We start from the raw sequence: 22,099 nt of genomic DNA, 5'->3' as shown, positions 1-22,099 counted from the left end.
GTAATAGCTTTAAGACCCACCCTGATTCAGTTGGCCACCACTTAAGGAAAAAATAACATCTTTAAAATGTCTTATTTATAGTGGGTTCACACACACAGGAATGGATTAAGATTAAGAATGTGTTTTTCTGGGGTACGTAATACAACCTACCACAAGTGTGAGAACAGATATAACAAGATATTAGTATCTGTTATCTCTGGGCAGGAGTGGGGGGGGTACGAGAATGAATGTTGTATTATTTTTGTACTCAACTGTATCTTTCAGATTTCTAAAAAAAGAAAAAAAATGAAAGAAGAATAACATAAAAGAATCCTTATAATGAAGTCCAGGTCAGGGGCTGGCCAATTTTTTCTGTAAAGGCCAGACAATAAATATTTCAGGCTTTGCAGTCCAAGAGACAAAATTGAGGATCTTACACAAGTACTTATGTAACCATTTAAAAATGTAAGAAGCATTCATAGCTTACAGGCCATATAAAAACAGGTGGTGGGCCATAGCTTACTTGCCCTTGGGCTGGGTACTGAAGCTCAATCTCCAATTGGCACTTATTTTTATGGATAATAGTTACAGAGCTGACAATTATTTTCAAAGAATTGTGCCACCTAGCATTTTCCACCCACAGTCTCTTCAAGCCACCAGTAAAAGGCTGAAAATCTAAATCAAAGGGAGGAAAACGGTTAAACTAGATTTTCTTTCTTTCTTTGTTTCCAGTTGAGCACGTTTTGGCGATTTTAATAATGCACTCTCTGCCTCTGATATGTGTTGTTTGTTTCTCACTTCAGGTTGTCTCTAAGCCATCCTGTAGACCTGGCCTAAGGTTACGGTGTCCCTCCCCCTTCTCTGTTCCCCCTTCTCTGACAGAGACCGAGCCGTGACCCTGAGCTTTGGATCTGTGCCTTGGTCCTATTGAACACACGATGCCTGGGAAAGCAATTTCACAGGCAGCAAAAGTGATGTTACGGAGATCATTGACAAAAAAGTACTCCAGTGGAGTCCACCTAAACCCCAGTCCTAAAGAGAAAACTTCCTGGTACCTCTTGGATGCAAGCAAACACTGTTATTTGTTAGAGCTTCCAAAGGAAGCCATAAGCAATGTTCAAAAACTGATTATTGATCACTCCAAATGGAGTTACTTTTGACGCCAGATAACAGGAAACTAACTCACTTGGCTCAGAGGATAAGGAAATTTTTATCTCACATAAACAGAGGTCCAGGGGTGGGTCAGGCTCTGGGCCTGGAAAGCCCAGTGACAGGCTTCGTTCAAGATTCTGCTCTGCCTTCCCCGGGCTAGCTCAGCCTGAGGTTGGATGTTCTCAAGATGGTCACCACAGCTGTGAACACCATGGAGAGGGGGTGCTTTAAAGGAAGTGAAACCTTCCCCAGATCTCCTCTCACATCCCAATAACCCATCCATGGCCACAGGAAGAAAATGGCCCCAGCAGACTGTGACCCTGCTTCAGGGGACAAAGGCAGCCTGTCCTGAAGCCCACCACCTCCCAGAGCAGAACCTTTCCTGGAACAAAACCAGGATTCTTTTAGCAAGGAGGAAAAGTATGGGTATCGGGAGGCAGCTCACAGGGTCTCCTAGGGCAGGAAGAAAAACAGAAACTGCATCCACACCTGATTTCAAAAATGATGCCAAAGCCCATTGCATCCTATGAGTGAAAGCAAGCATGGGCCGGGGGTTTAGACACATCTTCCCTGAACAACATCATGGGGCCCTATTATCATCCCCTTTTTAAAACTGAGGAGATGTGTGTTCAGGGAAGTGAAGTAACTTGTCCTTTGGCATCTAAGTAACAGGCAGAATTCGAAATCAGTTCTCATTCCTCTAGCTCTGCCTTCCATCCTCTTGTTGGCTACATCAGGCCTCCTTTTGTAAGGAACCTAGTAATTATTTTGTAATAGCAGGAAATACTAAAACTCTCCCTTTCCCTTTGATTTTACTGGCAACAAGGAGAGATTTGAGTTTCTCCTCCAAAATACTTAATAAAATACAGCTTAGGAGTTGCCACCAGTTCCATATATTCATTCACTATCCATCCATTCATTAATTCATTTATCCAACAATCATTTATAGAAGAGCAGATAAATACTGTATGTAGTGGGGATGGATATCAAGTTAAATTTGCCTGATCTCTGCTTTAAGGAGCTCACAGGCCAGTAGGAGACACCAAGTTGGGAACAAGAAATTACAGGACAAGCATAGAGGAATGTGCAAGGAAAGGAAGGGGCCTCGAGGATGGAAAATTGACTCTGTTTGGTTTGGCCAAGGATGTGTTCCCAGAGGAGAAAGGGAATGAACTGGGTCTTGAAGGGTGAATAGGAGTTCATCAGGCAGATGTGAGGAAGAAGAGGGCATTCGAGGCCAAGGTGCAGCATGGGCAAAGGCCGGAACTACAGAACAGCCCAGAAAGTGGCAGAGCTGGCACTGCAGTTGCTCAGTGTGGCTAGAGTAGGGCTCAAGTGGACACCTATATTTGATGAAACTGAGCAGGAGCCTGGTCAGGATGGGCCTGGGGTGCCTGTGGGTGATGGGGTGCCATGGGAAGGTTTTGCCTAGAGGAATGGCATGGTCAGGGTCTGCATTTTAGGAAGATGACTTCGACCTTGCTCAGCCTGTCCAGTGTGCATTTCTTTTTCTCCCTGGCTGAGCCCTGGCTTTGTTCAGGGTGCCAGCATGACCAGCTGAAAAACACTTCCTTGCAGCTAGATGTGGCCCCGTGACCACATGTGGAATTTACTGAGTGGGGTTTCCAGGAAAGCTTTTTTGGCCCTTCCTCCTTCCTGCTTAGAAGTTGGACACAATGCCTGGAAGCCCAGCAGCCGTGTTGCCATCTTGAGAACAAAAGCCCCCAGCTATGGATGGCAGAGCAGAAAGATAGATGGAGCCTGGATCCTTACTGAGGTCCTTCAGCAGCTGCACCAACCCTGGACTGCCCACCTCCTTTCTTTCTGTGAGGTAGATAAACAAACCCCTTACTTGTTTAAGCCGCCGTAGCCACTGACAGCTGTGTGTGATCCCGTCACATCTGGGGGCAGAGATGAGGGCACAATGCTGGATGGCAGGAGGATGAGGAGACCAGGCAACCACGGAAGACTGTGCCAAGGATGGAGAGGGGACGGGCAGGTTCCAGCCAACGTACCAACGGGACGCCCACTCTAGGAGAAGGCAGGGAGTCCAGGGTGGCTCCCACGTCCCTGGGTGTTAAGTCCACAAGGGAGGAACAGGCATTGGGGCAAAAGAAAGTGAGTGCATTGAGTTTTCAGTATTTGCAGGGACATCGGGCGGAGAGGTCCATGAAACAGCCGGCACATGGGTCAGCAGCTGAAGAACTTGGTCTGGACTGGGGAGTGCTGGGGCGTCATGGGCAGATGGGGAAGCCGAGTCACAGCAGAGGCGGGGGTACCTGGTCAGCAGGGAGGGGCAAGGGGAGAAGGGCATGGCTAGCCCGGGAAATGCCCCCATAAAGGAAGAAGAGGACCCGCCTAGGAAGATGGAGCCGGATCAGGAGAGGGGGTGCCTCGACATCCAGGGAGGAAAAGCGAGAGGTCCGGCTAATGCCACAGCCTTCACGGGCCTTATTAGAACCATTTTTTACCTGGTCAGTAAAGGAGAAACTGGCCGACTGAAGGCCCTGCACTTCAGTGGCTGCGGCGTCCCCTCCCGGGCTCCGCTGCCTCTGGCAGGGGGAGGGCACGCTTCCCCTAGCGAATTTCATCTTTAGCATGCTGCAAAACATTTCCCTCCCGAGGCTTGCTGCCACCTCTGTCTACCTCCCTCGAGTATTTTTGGATGGTTTTCCAATTTGATCCATGAACATTCCATCAGTCAAAACAATCTTTTTAATGAGCCTCTTGTCCTGACAGCTGTGTTTAGGATAGGGTATGGTAACTGGGTAATGAAAATCTAGAAAATTGTCCGTTCTGGATGGAAACCTTAATATGTGCCCCACGCTCCACTGCGTGCGCAAGCCAGCTATCTTCTTTTAAAAATAAAGAGGAAATTATGAATAGCGAAGATGTAATTTGTGGAAATGAAAAAAATAAAAAAAAAAGCTCTCCTGATCAGATACTTAGAGAAGGATGAGAGGAACGTGCAATTATTGTGTGCCGACTGAGGACGTGAGGCACAGCTGCCTATGGTGCAACCTGGGGCAGGTCTCAGATTCACCTGCTCTTCACAGCAGCCTGGGGGTGGCCGGTGTTGGTCCTGCCTTCCAAATGAGGAAACTGAGGCACAGAGAGGGGAAGGGATGGGGCAGGCTCACCCAGCTGAGGTGGCAGAGCTGAGGTTCAAGCCCCCATCCTCTGGCCTTTGGCTCCACCCTAAGCTGCCCCTGCCTTTTTGGTGACTACGTGTCAATATTAGTAAAATATGCTCTTCATCTTGTGTATTTGACACAGGTTTTGAATTTCTAAGTTATTAGGAAATGGGGGGAATAAAACACATAGCCTCCCTTGTGGAAAAGGAATAGGGGAAGGGCATCTGAAGGCTGTGGGAGCATAATGAATGCACCAGTCCAGGGCAGGGAAGCGATTTTATGCCATCACTGTGCTCCCAGGCCTTGCAGCCAGGACCTCCAGACCCTAGAGAGTAATTATTTCCCAAGAACACTGTTCTCCCTGGAGTGTGAGAACCAGTGTGCTCCAAAGGGCTGGGAAGACTCGCATCCTTCATTACTGCTAGTGGGAAGAGGAGGGTGGAAGCGGGAAATGCCGTGGGCGCCTCATCTGCCCCAGGAGTGAGAACTCCATGGCCTGCATCTGACCAGTGAGTCTTGTCCTTCCTCAGAGCCACTTCCATCCAAATTCAGCTAAAGGTGCACTGCCCTTGGCTGCCCCTGAGCCACTCTACCCCTCTGCCATCAAGAATTTTAATCTCGGCATTGCAGCCCCATCTCCCACCTTCTTGTGTTTTAAATTAAGAGGGGCCTTGGAAATGGAAGGATCTCATTTTTGCTGATGATTATTTAAAGTAAGGCAAGAATTTACGTGGCTGGTTTTTTTGTTTTTTTTTAGGGGAAGAAACTGGAAACATCTTAAAACAAAGATATAAATCTCTTCAAGTAACAGAGTATGAGTTGGCCTTGGGTGAAATTCATTCTGACAACTGGGCCATTGCTTCATTCCCAGGAAAAACATTAAAAAAGAGAGAGAGAGAAAGAAAGAGAGGGAGGGAGGGAACAAGAGACAGAAAGAAAGAAGGAAAACCCAAAGAGGAGGCAATGAGTCTTTAAGACAAGCGAGATGTGTTTCATCATTCAGACCAGACATCTGAGCAGATGCCCAAGGTGACCAGGTGATTGGGGTTACGCAGCACCCACAAGAGAAGGGGAGGCATGAACCCCAGTCTCCAGCAGTGGCCCAGCCCAGGGGCACCTGGGCCCATCGCAGTGAGGTGCCCGCCAGCTTTCTGTGGCCGTTTACGCTTCTCAGTGATAGTGATGGCGGCTCAGCTCTTGTAGGAGGCAACATTGCCTATTTCCCCAGGCCGTGCCCAGCAGGGCAGCTTGGCCTGGGCACTCAGTAGCCTGAGAGAATCTATCTCCTGTGCTAACATCCTGCAGCAAACAGGACAGACAGGGCTCCTGCCTGGAGTCCTGAGGACTCTGGGAAGCTGCACCAACTCTGGGTGTCCCCACGTACCTAAACAGTCAAACCCTGGAGGGTCAGAAGGCTCTGAAACCACCTGACCTCCCAACCTAGGAGTAGGTGTATCATTTAAATGCAGAGTAATTAAGAGTGTGGATTTTATATATCAGAAATACAGTTGCCAGGATCTTAGAGGGTGGCTCTTAGATAAAGCTGGATGTCCTGGAAGGCACGCTGTAAAGATACATCATTAAATGAATAAGAGCAAGTTGCAAATCTATATTTAGCATATAGCACAATTGTGAAAGTATGTGTTTGGTATATATGTGTATTTCTCTGCATCTGTATCTAATATCTGTCTCTTACATAGACATGTAAATTATCTGGAAAATAGAAACTTGAACTCTTAAGATGGGAAGAGGGATTACAGGAGATTTCCTTTTGTTTATGCTCTATATTTTTACAATATTTGATTTTATTTTCAGCAAGTACTCATTAATGCTTTTTTCACTTTTTAATTTTTATTTGGAAATATTTTCAAGTTTATGGAAAAGTTGCAAGAATAAGAATAGTAAAAAGAATGTCTATATACCCTTTACACAGATTTATCTGTTGTTAATATTTTACTCCTTTATTTTTATTATTTATTTGATAATGATTATTTGATTATTTGGAAGTGATCTTGCAAATACATGTACTATTTTTATCTGAGGATAAGTTGCATACAGCATATATGTGTGTGTATGTTCTCTTATTTTTCCCTTCTTTCTTACACAAAAAGTAACCTATAATATATGCTTTTTCTTACTTTGCTTTATTCACTTGGCAATTTTCCATGGAAATCCCTTAGTAGCAGTTGATAGTGATCTTTCTCATCCTTTTTACAGTGCACTGATATGTCTCATAGTTGATTCAACTCTGCATTACATTTGAAGGCAGCAAAAACAATAAAAATAAATAATGGAAAGAAAATTCAAGAACCACTTCAACAAGCTAAAGCTCTACTAGAAAGCCTTTGTTTTTAAAGTGGGACAGTGTGGTGGGAGAAGTCAGGTTCATGGCCTGGGCTGATCTCTTAACCTCTGAGACCTTGGGCCTGTCATTTACCTCCTCCAGGGCCGCTACCACACCTCACAAATGCAGTGACAGAGTCGTCTTGGCGTCCAGCCGAAGTACTTATCATAGGTGGGGTTTCCTAGAAGCAGAGCCTGGGGCAGGGATTCGAGTCCATGTACAGGAAGGCTCTCAGGAGGAGGGCAGGCAGCAAGGCCACTGGTCAAGAGGGTTTGGTATTTGCTATTGAAAGAGAACATATAGGTCAGTGGAATAGAGAAGAGAGCTTAGAAATGGACCTGAGCATATATGACAAGCAGTTTTCATCAGAGGTGCTGAAGTAATTCTGGAAATAACCCCCAATATCTATCAATAGTTGAATGGATAAACAATAGAATAGCTATACAATGGAACATTACTAAGCAATAGAAGGAAATTGATACAACCTGGGTGAATTTTTCAAGGTCATGCTTTCATGATTCTTTCAGAAACTCTTCCAAAAGCCTTCAGAATTATGATGAGTGAAAGAAGCCAGAGGAAAAAAAAAGAGCATTTTGTATGTGTCCATTTGTATAAAATCCAAACTAACCTATAGGAACAGAAGGCTATAACCTATAGGAACAGAAGTGAAGAACCTCTTACTGAATGAGTCAGGTGGGGTTCACCCAAGATTTTGCATTAGTAGCCTGCACCTCCCAAACCTGCTCAAGGAACATCTGTCTCTGCTCTTTTGCCTCGTGGCCAGCCCTGATCACTGGCCACTGGCCAAGATCTCATGTCCTTAGTTCCTGCAAGAGGGTTTATTTATACCTGCTTTCGGTATATTCACACCCAGCTTTCTTTTCTTTTTCTTTTTTCCTTTTTTTATGAGACATTTTTTGCCTTACTGCTAAAGCAGAATAAATTGAGTATGACTAATTTACAACATAATTTTCACTCTTATAGCTGGCAATGTAAAGATTCCTAGCATTTTCATCAACATATACTCACACAGGATAAAAATTTTAAAACTGTCCAGTTAGAATTTGTTTACACTTTCCAGGCCTGAGTGCACCAAGTCATTTTTTACTATCAAAATTGTACTGGGTTGCATCCCAATTTCCTGATTGATTTGAAGCAAGTTTCCGATATTAGAAAATTAAATTATATGGAGGTTGCATCCCAATCCTCTGATTGATTTGAAACGAATTTGAATGGAGACAGCTTTAAAAATAGCTTGTATAGTTTTATGACTTGATACCGTGGAGAAATAAATATGAAGCTAATGCCACTGGAGTCATCCTCTGTTGATGCAGTGGCTGTCTTTGCTGGGAATTCTTCTGGTGGTAATTTAAGAAGATGCTTGTCATCCCCTTACAGCAGTTCATAATTCAAAAGCAATCTATACCTAATACTCAATTAAGGAACCATAGAGGCATGTCAGCAACAGATGACTGATGAACAGCCTGGATGGAAATTCTGTGCAACTCTTGAAAACGCCATTAAAATCAATCCCCTGTCAGGGGAACCATAGTTTATTAATACATTCCTTAGCTCCATCGAGTTGTGAATCAATGTTTCCCTTTCAAAAGCTCATGGAAAACCAAGAAGGGTAAAAATGTCTTACAAATCCATTCAGCCTGAAAGGGACAGGATTACAACTTGCTACGGGTGCAGGAGGATAATTGGCTGAGATTGTGCATGTTGCACAGCTGACCCTCCCCGTGTCAATGAACGGCTGGCCCTGGGCACCTGCCACATACTGGGCACATGTTACAGACATCCGTGCTCTCCCTTCCACCTCCCTGCTACCCACGAGGGCTGGTGGTATTATTACTCACTTCCATGATGAGGAAGTCAAGGCCTAGCAAGGTTCACTAACTTGCCCCAGGTCCCGGAGCAGAAGAAAGCCCATCTGAGAGGCTGGGTAAGAGCATTGGCTCTGACAGCAGTGTGTCCGAGTTCTCATCCTGCCTCCGTTTTCTAGTTGTGCAACTTTGTGTCAGTTGCTTAACTTCTCTGGGCCTCAGTTTTCTCATCTGTAAAATAGAAATAATCAGTGTTTGTGGGACATGGGTCCCTGGGAGGACCCAGTGAGATGACATGCCTGGTGCACCATGTGGCCACTGCTGGCTGATTCTCCCTTTGAGGCCACCTGCTTTCCACCCTGCCTCAACATTTGCCCTTACTGGAGACAGGGCTAGGAGAATATTATCAAGGTTCAAAGCTGGGCTTCCCAGAAGGCTGCAGATAGACTCAGAAACAACCCCTACCAGCCACTCACCAGGCTTCTCCTGGTTCTGTTTCCAGCCCAAGAAGGGTCTTCCTCGCTTTCCACTCAAGTCTCCTTCCATATGCTGTGATTCTTGCTGGGCCACCCAGGAATGTCCCAGAACATGACACCTGCCCCCAGAGCGTCCTTTGCACATCCTCCTGCTTTTAAGCCACACATTAGCCTCGTGCCCGATCATGTCTTTGTAAACCTATTACATGGTCATAACTCATTCAGGACCCCAAAATGCCCAAGTTCCTCGTTGTATCAGGGACAACAGTGGCTTTTACCATGGGGTGGAAGGTTTGGAACACAACTGCTTTGCTCTTTCACATTTGTTTCTGGCCCTCTTTAGGCAGCTCTGCTAATGTAAGCATCCTCATTTGATCACATTTGCTGTGAGCCCTGTTGTTGAAATTTGGCTCTGAGGGCTCCGCTGGTCACTGGCACTGTCACCACTGTTGCTCCTCTCTTGTGAATGTCCAGAAATATGGCATGAAATGCAAACATAAATGAGGTTTAACAGCTAATTACGGCTAATGCAAGCTACTTTCAAAAATGCCAAACACTCCTTCCAAAGTAGTGTAGTTTGCAGCTATGAATGAGGCATAAAGAGCCAAATTTCATAAACATAATTTAGCACACACAAAAATATAATAATGCTAAGTGCTGCCTGTCCATCCATCATGCACTCCTTGAGGTGGGTCTGATTGTCTGGGCTCCTTTCTGTGCATCAGAAGGCACAAGCCCTGAGACCTGGCAACTCCAGGACAGCTTCAGAGCAAGCAGTCACTGCCTAGCCCCTCTGGCTGTGGGGTCAGGACCAGTGCCATTCTCCACTCGTGGTGCAGGCCCAGCGAGCACCCAGCCCTGCAATTCCATTTGTGCTCTGGGGCCTGGGATGGGGCCAAGGAGGCAGGCCCCCTAGCACCTCTACCCCTTCACTTTCCCACTGGGTCTGTCTGTCTGTCTGCCACTCCCCCTCTGCACTGTTCAAGTGGCCTTGATGGTTTTTTCCTGATCACAAAATCAATTCACAATCATTGTAAACATTATACCATAGTTTGCTAAGCTCAACCCCAACCCCAACCCCTTCTCCAGTTTTCACCAGTAATAGAAGTTTAGTATGAACCTCCCACATTCAGTTGGGGAGAGGGGAGATAAATGTATCACATACAGCCTCTTACATAGACATTATCTTTATCTGACAAAAGCAGGATTAGACACCAAATTTTTTTTTTTGCAGCCTGCTGTTTGTACTTAATAATATATTTGGCATCTTTCAATACCAGTACATGGAAATCCACCTGTTTTGTAATGCATATACCATAATTTATTCTATCACCTGTAAATGAACTTTTCATACTGTTATGTCATTTCATAACAGTAAATGGAAATACGAGTTTCTCCCTGCCCTTGACTGTTTGAAGTCAGGAAAACTGAGTCACCCTTATGCACACACCCTCAACTCCCTAGCTTCATTCCTCAGCTGGCGGATTTCCCTGTTTGCCCAGAGCTGGCTCTCGGATTCCTGCTGGCACCCATGGCTATCTATGGTCTTGAAAATCCTGCCAACCAGAAGCAACTGCTGTAAACATTTTGAACATATTTCCTTCATGTCTCTTTATTTTTTATCTACCTCCCATCACGTTTTTCCTTCTTTTCTTGCCCTCTTTGGCTTTCTTTACCACCACCCCCAATCCCTTGCTCCTTCTTTACCTTTCTAGAGTGGAACCAGGGAAGTTGCTGCAGACAGATTTTTTTATATTTTAAAGTACACATTGATATATCCATAACTTGAATTTAGTTTTGTGTAGATGCTGGTTTAAAAATTTATATAAATAATAAAGTATAATATCTATATTGTCCAAAGTCTGACATTGTTTACTCAATATTGCACCACTTTAGAGATCTATTAATATACTTCCTTTTAACTCCTAACTCCCCTATAGCATTTCAGCTATTAATATCGCTTTTTTTTCCACTCATTCCCTTTTTTTGGGTTATGTCACATTTTTCAGTGTTACAAATGCTGTCAATAAACATTCACTTAAGGGCCTCCCAGTAGACACATGAGGGAGAGTGCCTCTGAAAGTGGAACTGCTGGGTCAGAGAATATGGGCACCTACACATTTACTAGGTTATGCCAAATCACTCTCAAACGTGGCATGCCAGTTTACTCTCCCACAAACAGGGTTTAAGTTGACATTTCACCAACACTTAGTGTTATCAGACTTTTATATTATTGCTAACTTGGGCTAAAATGGACTCTATTTAAATTTGCATTTATTTGATCACCACTAAGATATGATTAATGATATGGTTAATAATTAGTGACTATTTAAAATTTTCTCTCAAATTTCCTTTTCATAATCTTTGCCCATTTTTCCTATTTAGGATTTTTTGTTTTTTTCTTTCTTTTTTTTTTTTTAGGACTTAATTTCTAAGACTTCTTTCTATTTTCTAGAGCTCTCTGATATACATATATATCCTATTTCTTTCCAGTCTTTGGCCTAACTGTTGATCTTGTATCTGTTATCTTTTGTCATATAAAAGTTTTTAGTTCTAAGATGGTAAAAGTTACTGTTTTTCTTTTTCTTTCTGGCTTTTACTTTTGGGGTCTTGTTTAAGAAATCCTTTTCTACCCCAAGTCAAAGCGATATTTCCCTATGTTTTTTTCTGATAGTTTTAAAGTTTTGTTTATCACAATTAAGACTTTGGTATTTGTGGAGACTTATTTTGTGGCTTAATATATATTCACAGTTTGATAAATCCTTATAATTCTCCTGTTTTTTGCCTTATATATTTCGTGGCTAAGTTGGTGAATACATACAAGTTCATGATAATTTTATATTCTGGTACACTTATTGAATAATTATGTAGTGTCCTTCTTTATCCTAATGTATTTGCCTTTAAGTTCTATTTTCTATCTGATTTTAATATTGGTGCATCAGGTTGTTTTGGCCAGCATTTTCCTAAAGTATCTGTGTACAATCCCTTTTCTTCTTCCTTTCTTTTTCTTTTCTTTTTTTTTTTTTCCATTGAGAACATGTGAAAGGTTTATTTTAACCCTACCTCAACAAAAAAGGCCTCTAATAGACCAATTCAGAGATTCACTCTTGACAGGGATATTTTAAAGGAAAAGAAAATGGGTTAGATAAAGATGGCTAGACAAGATCCAAAAAGAAAAGAATGTTTGGGTGAAGGTCACCAGAGCTCTATGACTCTGTGGAATCCTATGCAGCAGTGAAAAGAAAGCAAATTAATAGATCTCAAAGGTAGAATGTTGAGTGAAAGAGTCAGCTGAATGTGTGGGTTACTGATTCCCTGGAATGAATCTTAACCTCATTAAAGTTGATCAGAAAATTGCAAACATATTTTCTCAGGAATGCTAATCTCTTCCCAAAAGGAATGTAAATTACATCACACAAAAAGACTCTGTCCCAGGTTTGGTGTAGTTGTTTTAACACCTCTCCTTTGGACCTCAGCGATCTCGAAAGATCTGCTTGGTCAGAAGAAAAGGTCCTTCTCCCTGGTTCTTTACGCCACAATTGTTAATTTGTTTCATGTTAACGTTTCTTACTGATGAGGAATCCCGGCAGAAGACCTTCCTTCCTTTTCTGTTGTCTGTGGGTTATGCCTTAGTTTTGTCTCTTGTGAGCAAGTAGCTGGATTGATTTTATTCAGTCTGATAATTCCTGACTTTTAAATAGGCGAGATTAATTTATGTATCTTTTTGTGACCACTGATACTTTTTAACTTATTTCTGCCTTCTCATTCTGTGTTTTCTGGTTAACAACCTTTTCTTTTCCTTCCTATTTTTCTCTTTTCCTCCCTTCTATCAGATCAGCAGTTGCCAAGCTTCAGCTCTGCAGCTCAAATCCAGCCCTCTGCTTATAAAGTTTCAGGGGAACACAGCCACCCCCATTAATTTACATATTGCCAGGAAGCTTCCACAGAGCTGAGAATTTGCAACACAGATTGTATGGCCTGCTTAAGCCTAAAGTACTGATATCTGGCCCTTTACAGAAAAGGGTGCCAGCCTCTGGGTTAGTTAATATATTAGTAACATTTCTTTATTAAAACTTTGTACTTGGAGATAATTGTGAATTGACACACAGTCGTGAGAAATCATGCTTACAGTTTCCTCGTTAGTTTCCTGTGGCCGCTGTAACAAATTACCACAAACTTAGTGGTTTAAAGCCACACAGGTTTATTATCGTACAGTTCTGGAGGTCAGAAGTCTGAAATGGGTCTCTCTGAGCTAAAATCAGGGTCTTCAGCAGGGCTGGTCCCTTCCTTAGGCTCTGGAAGAGACTGTCCACCTGCTCCCCAGCCTTCAGAGGCTGCCCCCATTCCCTGGCTCACGGCCCCTTCCGTCCTCAGAGCCAGCGGTGGTGGGTTGAGTTCCCACATCCCATCACTCCACCTCGCCTTCCTCGTCACTTCTGCTCCTCGGACCTTGGTTCTTCTGTCTCCCTGCTACATTTAGAGGACCCTTGGTAATGCACTGGACCCACCAGAGAATCCAGGATAACCTCTCCATTGCAAGGTGAGCTGCTTAGCAACCTTAATTCTATCGATAGCCTTAACTCCCCCTTGCCAGGAAACATAAGATAGCAGCAGGTTCTGGGGATTAGGATGCGCCTGCCACGCCCATTTTCCTCCAGGGGTAACATCCCATATCACATTGTCATTCATACAATCCACTGATTTTTTTTTTCAGATTTTACCAGCTTTCCATGTACTTGTTTGTGTGTGCGCTTAGTTCTGTGCAGTTTTATCTCACGTAGATTTGTATGTCTACAGGATATGGAACAGTTCCATCACAAGGGTCCCTCCTGCTACCCTTTTATAGCCACTCTCACTTCTGTCCTCCCTCCATCCCTGTCCCTAACTACTGACAACCACTAGTCTGTTTCCCGTATCTATAATTTTGTCATGGCAGGCATGTTACATAAATGGGATCGTACAGTATGTCACCTTTTGAGAATGGCTTTTCTTGCTCAGCGTAATTCTCTTGAGATTCATTCAAGTTGTTGAGTGTATCAGTAGCATTCCATGGTACAGATGGACCAGTTTAACCATTTACCCAGTAAGGGACATTTAGGTTGTTTCCAGTTTGGGGTTATTACAAATAAAGTTGCTGTTAACATCTACATGTAGATTTTTGTGTGAACCTAAGTTTTCACTTCTCTGGGGCAAAGGTCAAGAGTACTATTGCGGGGTTACATGGTAAGCGCACGTTTAGTTTTATAAGAGAGTGCCACACGGTTCCCCAGGGAGGCAGTACCAGCAGTGTAAGAATAATCCAGTTTCTTCACCCCCTCACCAGCGTTTCTGGTGTTACTGACTTTTTCTTTTTAATTTTTGTTTGTTTGTTTGCGGTGATCATTTTGGTTTTACAGTGCTTTTTTCCCCCTCTTTGCTGATTGGAAGCTATATATTCCATTTCTGTTTTTCTGGTAGTTATCCATACACTTTTAAAAATAGACTTTTTATTTTTGAACAATCTTAGATTTACAGAAAAGTTATGAAGATAATATATGGAGTTACCATATGCCCCAAGCCTGGTTTCCCACATTATTAAGATCTTATATTAGTGTGGTGCATCTGTTACAATTAATGAGCTGATATTAATAAACCATTATTTACTAAAAGTCCATATATAGATTCTCTTAGTTTTCCCCTAATGTCCGTTTTTTGTTCCAAGATCCCATCCCAGCTACCACATTACATTTAGCTGCCGTAGGCCCCTCTTGACTGTGACACTTACTCAGACGTCTCTTCTTTTTGATGACTTTGACAGTTTTGAGGAGTACTGATCAGGAATTTTGTAGAATGTCTCTAATTATGTTTTACTCATGATTAGACTGGAGTTATGGGTTTTTGGGGAAGAAGAAGTGTCATTTTCATCACATCGTATCAGTATCATCAACATGACTTATCACTGTTGATGTCTGTCATGTTTCTCCATTATAACATTTGTTCTTTTCCTCCCTTTCCATACTGTGTTCTTTACAAGAAAGTTACGGTGTGTAGCCCACACATGAGGAGTGGAGAGTTACATTCTGCCTCCTTGAAGGCAGAGTGTTTTTCTGTGATGAGATATATCTCTTCACACACACCCCCATTTATATATTTATTCAATCATTTATGTTAGTATGGACTTTCATGGATATTTATTTTATAATTTGCATTATAATCCAGTACTGGTTTATTTATTTGTTGCTCAAATTGTTCCAGCTTTGGCCATTGAGAGCTCTTGTTTCCTTTTGAAACACCCTCATCATTGTGGGTTTTTTGTTTCTGTTTTCATGTACTTCCTTACTTTCTGGCACTATAAGATGCTCCAGACTCATCTTCTGTATTTCCTGCCCTTGTCCTAGAATCAGCAATTTTTCCAAGGAGTACTGGTTCTTTTCATTGGAGAATGGTATTGGAAACCAAGATCTCAGAGCTGGGTGGGTTTGCTACTGGTTGTCCTTGCTTCTAGTCCCTATCAGCTGACAGAGCAAGGAATATATGTGCGTATCCTAATCCATGTATATGCAAACATCTACAAATATTCCTATATGTAACCATCTGTATTGATATTAACCTAAACATGGGTTCATACTGATGTCTCTACCCTAATTCGTTACCACATGGATCATTCTAGCCTCCCTCCTCCCTTTCCTATACATTTTTTTTGCATTTCAAAAATTAAGATATAATTCACATACCATAAAATTCACCCTTTGAAAGTATACAACTCAGTGGTTTTCCTGTATTCAGAGGTTGTGCAACTATCACCAACAACTATCTAATTCCAGACCAACTTCATCACTTGAAAAAGAAACCCTATTCCCATTAAAGCTGTCCCTCCCTATTCCCCCAACTCCCCAGCCCCTGGCAACGACTAATCTGCTTTCTTTCTATGTGGGCTTTTCATATAAGTGGAAACATACAACATGTGGACTTTGTATCTAATCTTTCACAAGCGTAATGGTTCACTTAGCATCAGGTTACATCCATGTAGTGGCATGTATCAGAACTTCCTTGCTTTTTATGAATGAATAATATTCCATTGTGTGGATATACCACATTTTTTTATCCAGTCATCAGTTGTTGGACATTTGGGTTGTTTCCACTTTGGCTAATATGAATAATACTGTCATTATTCATTTCATGTTCATGTACAAGTTTTTATGTCAGCATGCTTTTTTCATTTCTCTTCAGTATATACTAGGAGTGGAATTGCTTGCTCATATGGTAATTCTCAGTGTTCAGCCTGCTTAGCAACTGCCAAACTGTTTTCCAAAGCAGCTGCACCATTTTGCATTCCCACTAGCAATCTACGAGGGTTCCAATTTCTCCACTCCCTCACAGCATTTGTTATTGTACATTGTTTTGATTATAGCCATCCTAGTTGATGTGAAGTGGTGTCTCACTTTGGTTTTGATTTGCATTTCACTAGAGACTAACAATGTTGAGCATCTTTTTATGTGCTTATTTATATATTTAATTTGGAGAAAGGTCTATTCAAGTCCTTTGCACATTTTTTAATTGAGTTGTCTTTTTGTAGTTAAGTTGATTGCCAATATTTTTTTCCCATTCTGTCGGTTGTCTTTTCACCTTTTGGATAGTGTTTTTTTGACATACATATTTTTAAAATTTTGAAGAAGTTCAGTTTATCTAGTTCTAGTTTTTGGTTGCTTGTGCCCAAAGATTTTTTGAAAACCTAATTATACATTTTTTCTAAGTATGAAATTATTCAGTATTCCGTTTTCCTTCCAAACATGGCAGTGACTTTTATATGCCTTGATTACCCATTGACCCTCACATCTTGACATTTTTGTTTCAGAGTTTTAGTTTCACTTTTAACATTAAAAAATCAGGTTTTTAATTAAAACAATCAGTTCTTAATCATAATTATCAGTGTTTTGTTCAGCCTTGGGTTTTTTTTAGTATTTTATGTCTTTTACTGAACCACATCTCTGAATAATTCTTTTAGTGAAGGTTTGGGAGTGGTAAGCTCTTAGTCTTTGTATGTCCAAGCAGTCTTTACTTTGCCTTCAAACTTGGGTGATGATTTAGCTAGGTATAAAATTTGAGGGTCATATTCATTTTCCCTCTGCCTTTTGAAGTTCATACTGCTTGAATCTTTTGTTCCTTAGATGCCTGCTTCATAAGTAGTATTATTTTTACATACCTTTGTAAGTAACATTTTCACCATGGTATCTTTTAAAGATGTTTCTCCTTCTCTTTGATGCTCTACAATTTTACTATGGTATGTATTTATATAAATTAATTTTTTATTTGGCCCGGTAAGTATTTTTTATCTGAGGGCCTATATCCTCATTTCTAGAAAATTTTCAGCTATTATGTCTTCAAATAATTCTCAGTATCCTTTCCTTCTTTCTCCTTTCCAGGTTCTCTTAAGTATATTTTGATATCTCTTAATTTATTCTTTGTGTTCTTTGAACTGCTTGTTCGTATTGCTTGTATCTTGGTCTTCTGGTTCACTTCCTTAAGTCTAACTTTTAATTTACCAGTTTTCCCTTTGATTAATGTCCATTCCAAAATTTATCCCATTTATTAAGGGTTGTTTTTGCTTGAAATCTTGATGATGATGTCGTTTATGTCAATTTTGTTTCATAACATTTTGTTCTTTTTTGGGGGTATTGTCCTTTAATAATCTCATCTGGTATCTTAAATGTTTATTTTAAATCTTTTTCGGACAGTTACATATCATTAATTTTATCTGGAGTGAACTCATGTTCCTAACTGAAGAGTTTATAGGTTGTCTTACTTTAGCATGGGATTTCTTCATGGGCTTTGGAATTTTTTATTGCAGGTTCGAGTTGAGTAAGAAGTATTATCTTTGTTTTCCCCTTGCTCTTTCCCTCCTTACTAACTCCCCTGACAAGTAGTTTTGGTTGCTTTCACTCCGGCTCTCATCTGGGACCAGGTCTCGTAACAGTGGTTGAGGGCCCTTTGTCTCACAGTAATTTTGGAAAAATGTGTTTCAGTTTCTAGACTTGTCTGTCCTTCCTTCCTAGACCTAAAGGTTGCTATAGGTCGCCTCCCAGTGGTGTCCTGCAGCCAGCTCACACCAGCTCATGAAAACCAATTGTTGAATTTTAGGGAATTTGGTGAGCTGGTTGTTAAATAGCCGTTACTAAAGTTAAATTATACAAACTTCCCATTACATAAATTATATTAAAAAGCAAGGTGATAAATACTCAAAACTCATCACTTTCTGGTTATTCTACCACCTGTTCCTGTTAAGATGGTATCGGTTTGGTGGTGGTAAGCTACTGGCATCTCACCCCACAATCCATGTTCAATGACATCACATCGGTAGCTTGAAATTGGCTACAAAAGGAGCATTCAGCAGTACAAATCAGTGAACACTACAGATCAGATCTCTCTCTCTCTCTCTCTCTCTCTCTCTCTCTCTCTCTCTCTCTCTCTCTCTCTTTTTTTTCTGAAGAACTTGTTAAATATTTACCAGCACACACTGCCCTAGGCCCAGGCGGCGACAGTTTTCTTCAGCCTCCAGCCCCTACTTCAAAGGGGGAACCAGGCTTTATTTCCTCATCTCATTTGATAAGAGCTTAGCTCCCAAGCAATGCTTGAATCCCACTCGTTATCTTGCCTTTCTGTTACATTTATGGTCCATAGAGCCATTTATTGTTTTTGAACCTAACCATGTCCCTGGGTTTTCTTTTTTACATTTATCTGCAGCAGAGGAGAGATTCAAGTAGTGAACATACTGTGCTGTCTTGGTTGTAACTCCATAAACATTATTTTTAATAGGCATATAACATCCATCATACTTATATTTATATAGGCCTCCAGTTATCTTTCTCCAGCTTCCTTTATCTCTCCCAAAGTCAGTCACTTTGTCTTCCTTCTCCCTTCTTGCCCCCTTGCACTTTCTTCTACTAGTTACATCAAATGTGTAACTAATATTTTGTATATATGAATTATCCTTGAAAAGATCCTAGCTGTCACATATGCTGCCCTGTTATTTATTATACACAGAATGATAGTTTGCATTTATTATAATAATATATGGGTATCACTGAGCAATACCTGGGAGCCCCCTAGTTACTGAAATGAAAAGCCTCGGCCCATAATGTGTTTCCCCCTCCCTGCAGGTGTCAAAGCTGTGTTCTCGGGCCACTACCACAGGAATGCTGGCGGCACCTTCCGGAACCTCGACATGGTGGTGTCATCTGCCATCGGATGCCAGTTGGGCAAAGACACGCATGGGCTCCGCGTCGTCGTGGTCACCGCTGACAAAATCGTCCATCGATATTATAGTTTAGATGAGCTGAGTGAGAAAGGACTAGAAGATGACCTGATGCAGTTGATGAAGGAAAAATGATTGTCCTTTATGATCTATTCACTTTCATTCCATTGTTTTTTATTTTGCCAAAAACAGCAGCTGCACACAATCCCTTGTTTAAATATAAAAGTAGACCAGGCAGATTTGTGAGATTTTGTCTTTCTTGCACAAATTGGGGTGTCAGGCTCTATCCTAAATTGTATTTAAAATAGAACTGCCCTCCCTTTAAAAAGGAGAGAAAGGGGGAGCCTAAAAGTAAAAAAAATATATAAAAGTATTAGAGTATCTGTTCATGAGCATTTGAATGAATTCTCCTAATGATGTGTTTCTCAACTCAGCTTTTCAATTAGATTCTTTTCTGTAGGATATGGTCACTGTTGACCTTCTGACCTCAGTCCCAACTTGATATCCAAGGGAGATGGTTGATAATTCCTTGAACGAACTGCACCTGATTGTATTAAATTGTGGTTCTGCTTCCCAAAATGTGCTAGCAACAAAACAGACAACTGCTTCTCCCATTACCAGAGCCACGCAGACTTATTTTAATAAGAAGCTGAGGAGCCAGCATTGGCTATTAAATTCCGAGACTGCTGTTACTGCTGATGATAGGAACAGAATGCAGTTGAAATAGGTCATACCTTGAGTTTGCCTTCCTCGTGACTGAAGATGTGACTTTTGCCCACAAACTGGCCATATATAAAAATCTCATCCAAGAGATAGAACTGAAGCCCTAAAATGTCACCTCCGCAGTCCCTCAGCAGCACAGTTTGATTCTGTGCACATGCACATCTGGTGCTGCAGGCCTCCACTGGTTGAAGTTCTGGTGGCATTAGGCCTCCCCTCCATCACCAAGACTCTTACCTGTGTCTGCTTTGACAGAGAATGTGGGAATGGATGCAGAAGACTCAAAAAAAAAAAAAAAAAAATAGCATCCCAGTGGGCAAAAACAATGCTTTCAACCACATTGTCTAAATTGGCCCCTACTTTGATTAAATGCACCAGTGCAATATCCTTTGACAAAAGTATGTGTAGTCTTTAAAATCAGCATTGTTTGGATGTAATTCACTTTCCTGGGTCATGTGGTTTGGGTTGCTATTTCGTCCCGCGAAATAGCAAGCCGGAGTCGCATGAAAAAGACCAATCTCTCCCTTTGTGCAAGCAGCAGCTTAAGCTTTATTTTTTGCTCTTTTCTTATATAGCATTTGCAGTGTTACTATTTTTAGCATTACTATTTTTAGCTGAGCTAGGCTACTGTGCACTAAGAAGGAAAAATGTTGATCACAGGCGTACATTCTTAAAAAAACATTTTAGGGGATGGGAGCAATTTAGAACTATCTGAATTCAAAAACTGGAGATGTTTATGCAAGGTGCAAGATCTCCTAACCCAAAAGTCGAACTGTGTTCAGCTCGTAAATGTGGTGGTCCATTATTCCTTTAGATTTTAAATGTCACATACCCTGCTACAGCGTCATATCGGCAGTCCCTGACCACTGTGTAATTTCATCCACATACTCTTTTTTAGCAGTTGTCCTGGTGGACAGGTAACTTAGGTATTCTGAAAATCCTGCCAGGAAAATTACGGTGTTACGCAACAACATTAGGTAATCCTATGAAGACTTTAAACACTGACTGGTTACAAATGAACTGGAAAGTTCATTAAATTAAAAGACTTTCTTGTTAAAAAAGTTTTAGTCAACAAAGCAAAACCATGGGAAATTACATAGAAAGATAATTGGATATGTAAATTCATAAAGAATAAAAGGCATGAGAAGTTAATTATACTACAGATCGGTGACACACCATAGCTCATTGTTATGTGCCACAAGAAAAATAAAATTTTTCAAAATTAGAATGCTCTTTTTTTAGTATTTTGCTGCATTCTTGTGTATTCATTGTTCTTTGAACAGGTGTGGATACATGAGGTCTAGAGGTGGAATTCAGTAAGTGGCGTAACTAATAAGTCACATGTTTGAGGCTGGGGATGTGATAAACACTCAGAATTAGGTAAAAAGACTGCCGGAAGACCAGGGTTGTAAGTGTATAGGGCTGTACCTCCTCCATGGGGGGACGCACGGGGAATGGGAAGAGTTCGATGGCAGTGAACTACAGAAACCCTCTTTGCTCTTATTACATGTGCAAAATCCTTTGGATTGTGGCATTTGGGTTTGGGGAGGGGGGAGCCGTGGGATATGGAGTTAATTAAAGGTAATGGAAATGAATCTTCCTAAATCCCCTTCCCCCAAAACCTAATAAGGAGAAGAATTGTTTCAGGCAATAATATGCTAAGAAAAAGGAATCATGAAACTCTCACCATTTTTTTCGAGTAGCCAAACATCAGTATTCCCCAGTGGTAAGGACTTCAGAGAGGAGGTAGGAAATGTTTTTGTAGATGAGCCTGTATCATTCTGACAATATGTAATTACCAATGCATTCTTTTTCTTTTAAAAAGAATGACACTAAAAAATATGTGCCTTATACCATAAAAATAAAATAAAAGAACCGGTGAGCCCAACTGCTATGTTTTATGTGTTTGTTATGTGCTAAAATCTGTTTTAGGTGCTTTGGCTCAGAGAGGTGGAGTTGTGTGGCCAGAGTCACACAGCTCATCAGCGGCTGAGGAAGAATTGGGGTGCAGATAGTCCCATGCTCCTTAACCACCACCCTCTCTTTCCTGGAGAACTTTTCTCATAGGTGTGAGGTTTGTACCAACTCAGCCCATAGCAAAGCTACGATACTCAGCACCTCTCACCACCTTTTCCAGGGAGAACCCAGTGTTAGCAGAGGCCGGGGATTTCATCCTGTGTTTTGCAAAACCTAGGCAAAGCCCCAGAACCCCTTTTTCTCTGGTGGTACTGGGTTCA

At 41.6% G+C, this 22,099-nt stretch overlaps 1 protein-coding gene across 2 annotated transcripts in view; it reads left to right on the top strand.

Moving 5' to 3' along the window:
- Positions 1–21,750, top strand: part of CPPED1 (calcineurin like phosphoesterase domain containing 1) — a 150,619-nt gene extending 128,869 nt beyond the window's left edge. Inside the window, exons 4-5 of one of the 2 annotated variants that reach the window (XR_005213592.1) lie at positions 12,745–13,451; positions 19,048–19,174. Coding sequence is in view for 1 of the 2 variants with exons in the window: in XM_037814584.1 (XP_037670512.1) it covers positions 19,048–19,277 (230 nt within the window). In the remaining variant the exon portion in view is untranslated. Of the gene's footprint in view, positions 1–12,744; positions 13,452–19,047 lie in introns of both variants that reach the window. The other variant, XM_037814584.1, reaches the window with a different exon arrangement.
- The last annotated feature ends 349 nt before the right edge of the window (positions 21,751–22,099 follow it).

Source organism: Choloepus didactylus, chromosome 21, assembly GCF_015220235.1.
Source record: "Choloepus didactylus isolate mChoDid1 chromosome 21, mChoDid1.pri, whole genome shotgun sequence".
In the NCBI taxonomy this organism is placed as follows: Eukaryota; Metazoa; Chordata; class Mammalia; order Pilosa; family Megalonychidae; genus Choloepus; species Choloepus didactylus.
Note: the sequence above shows the minus strand (reverse complement) of the source record. Positions and strands in the feature narration are given on the sequence as shown.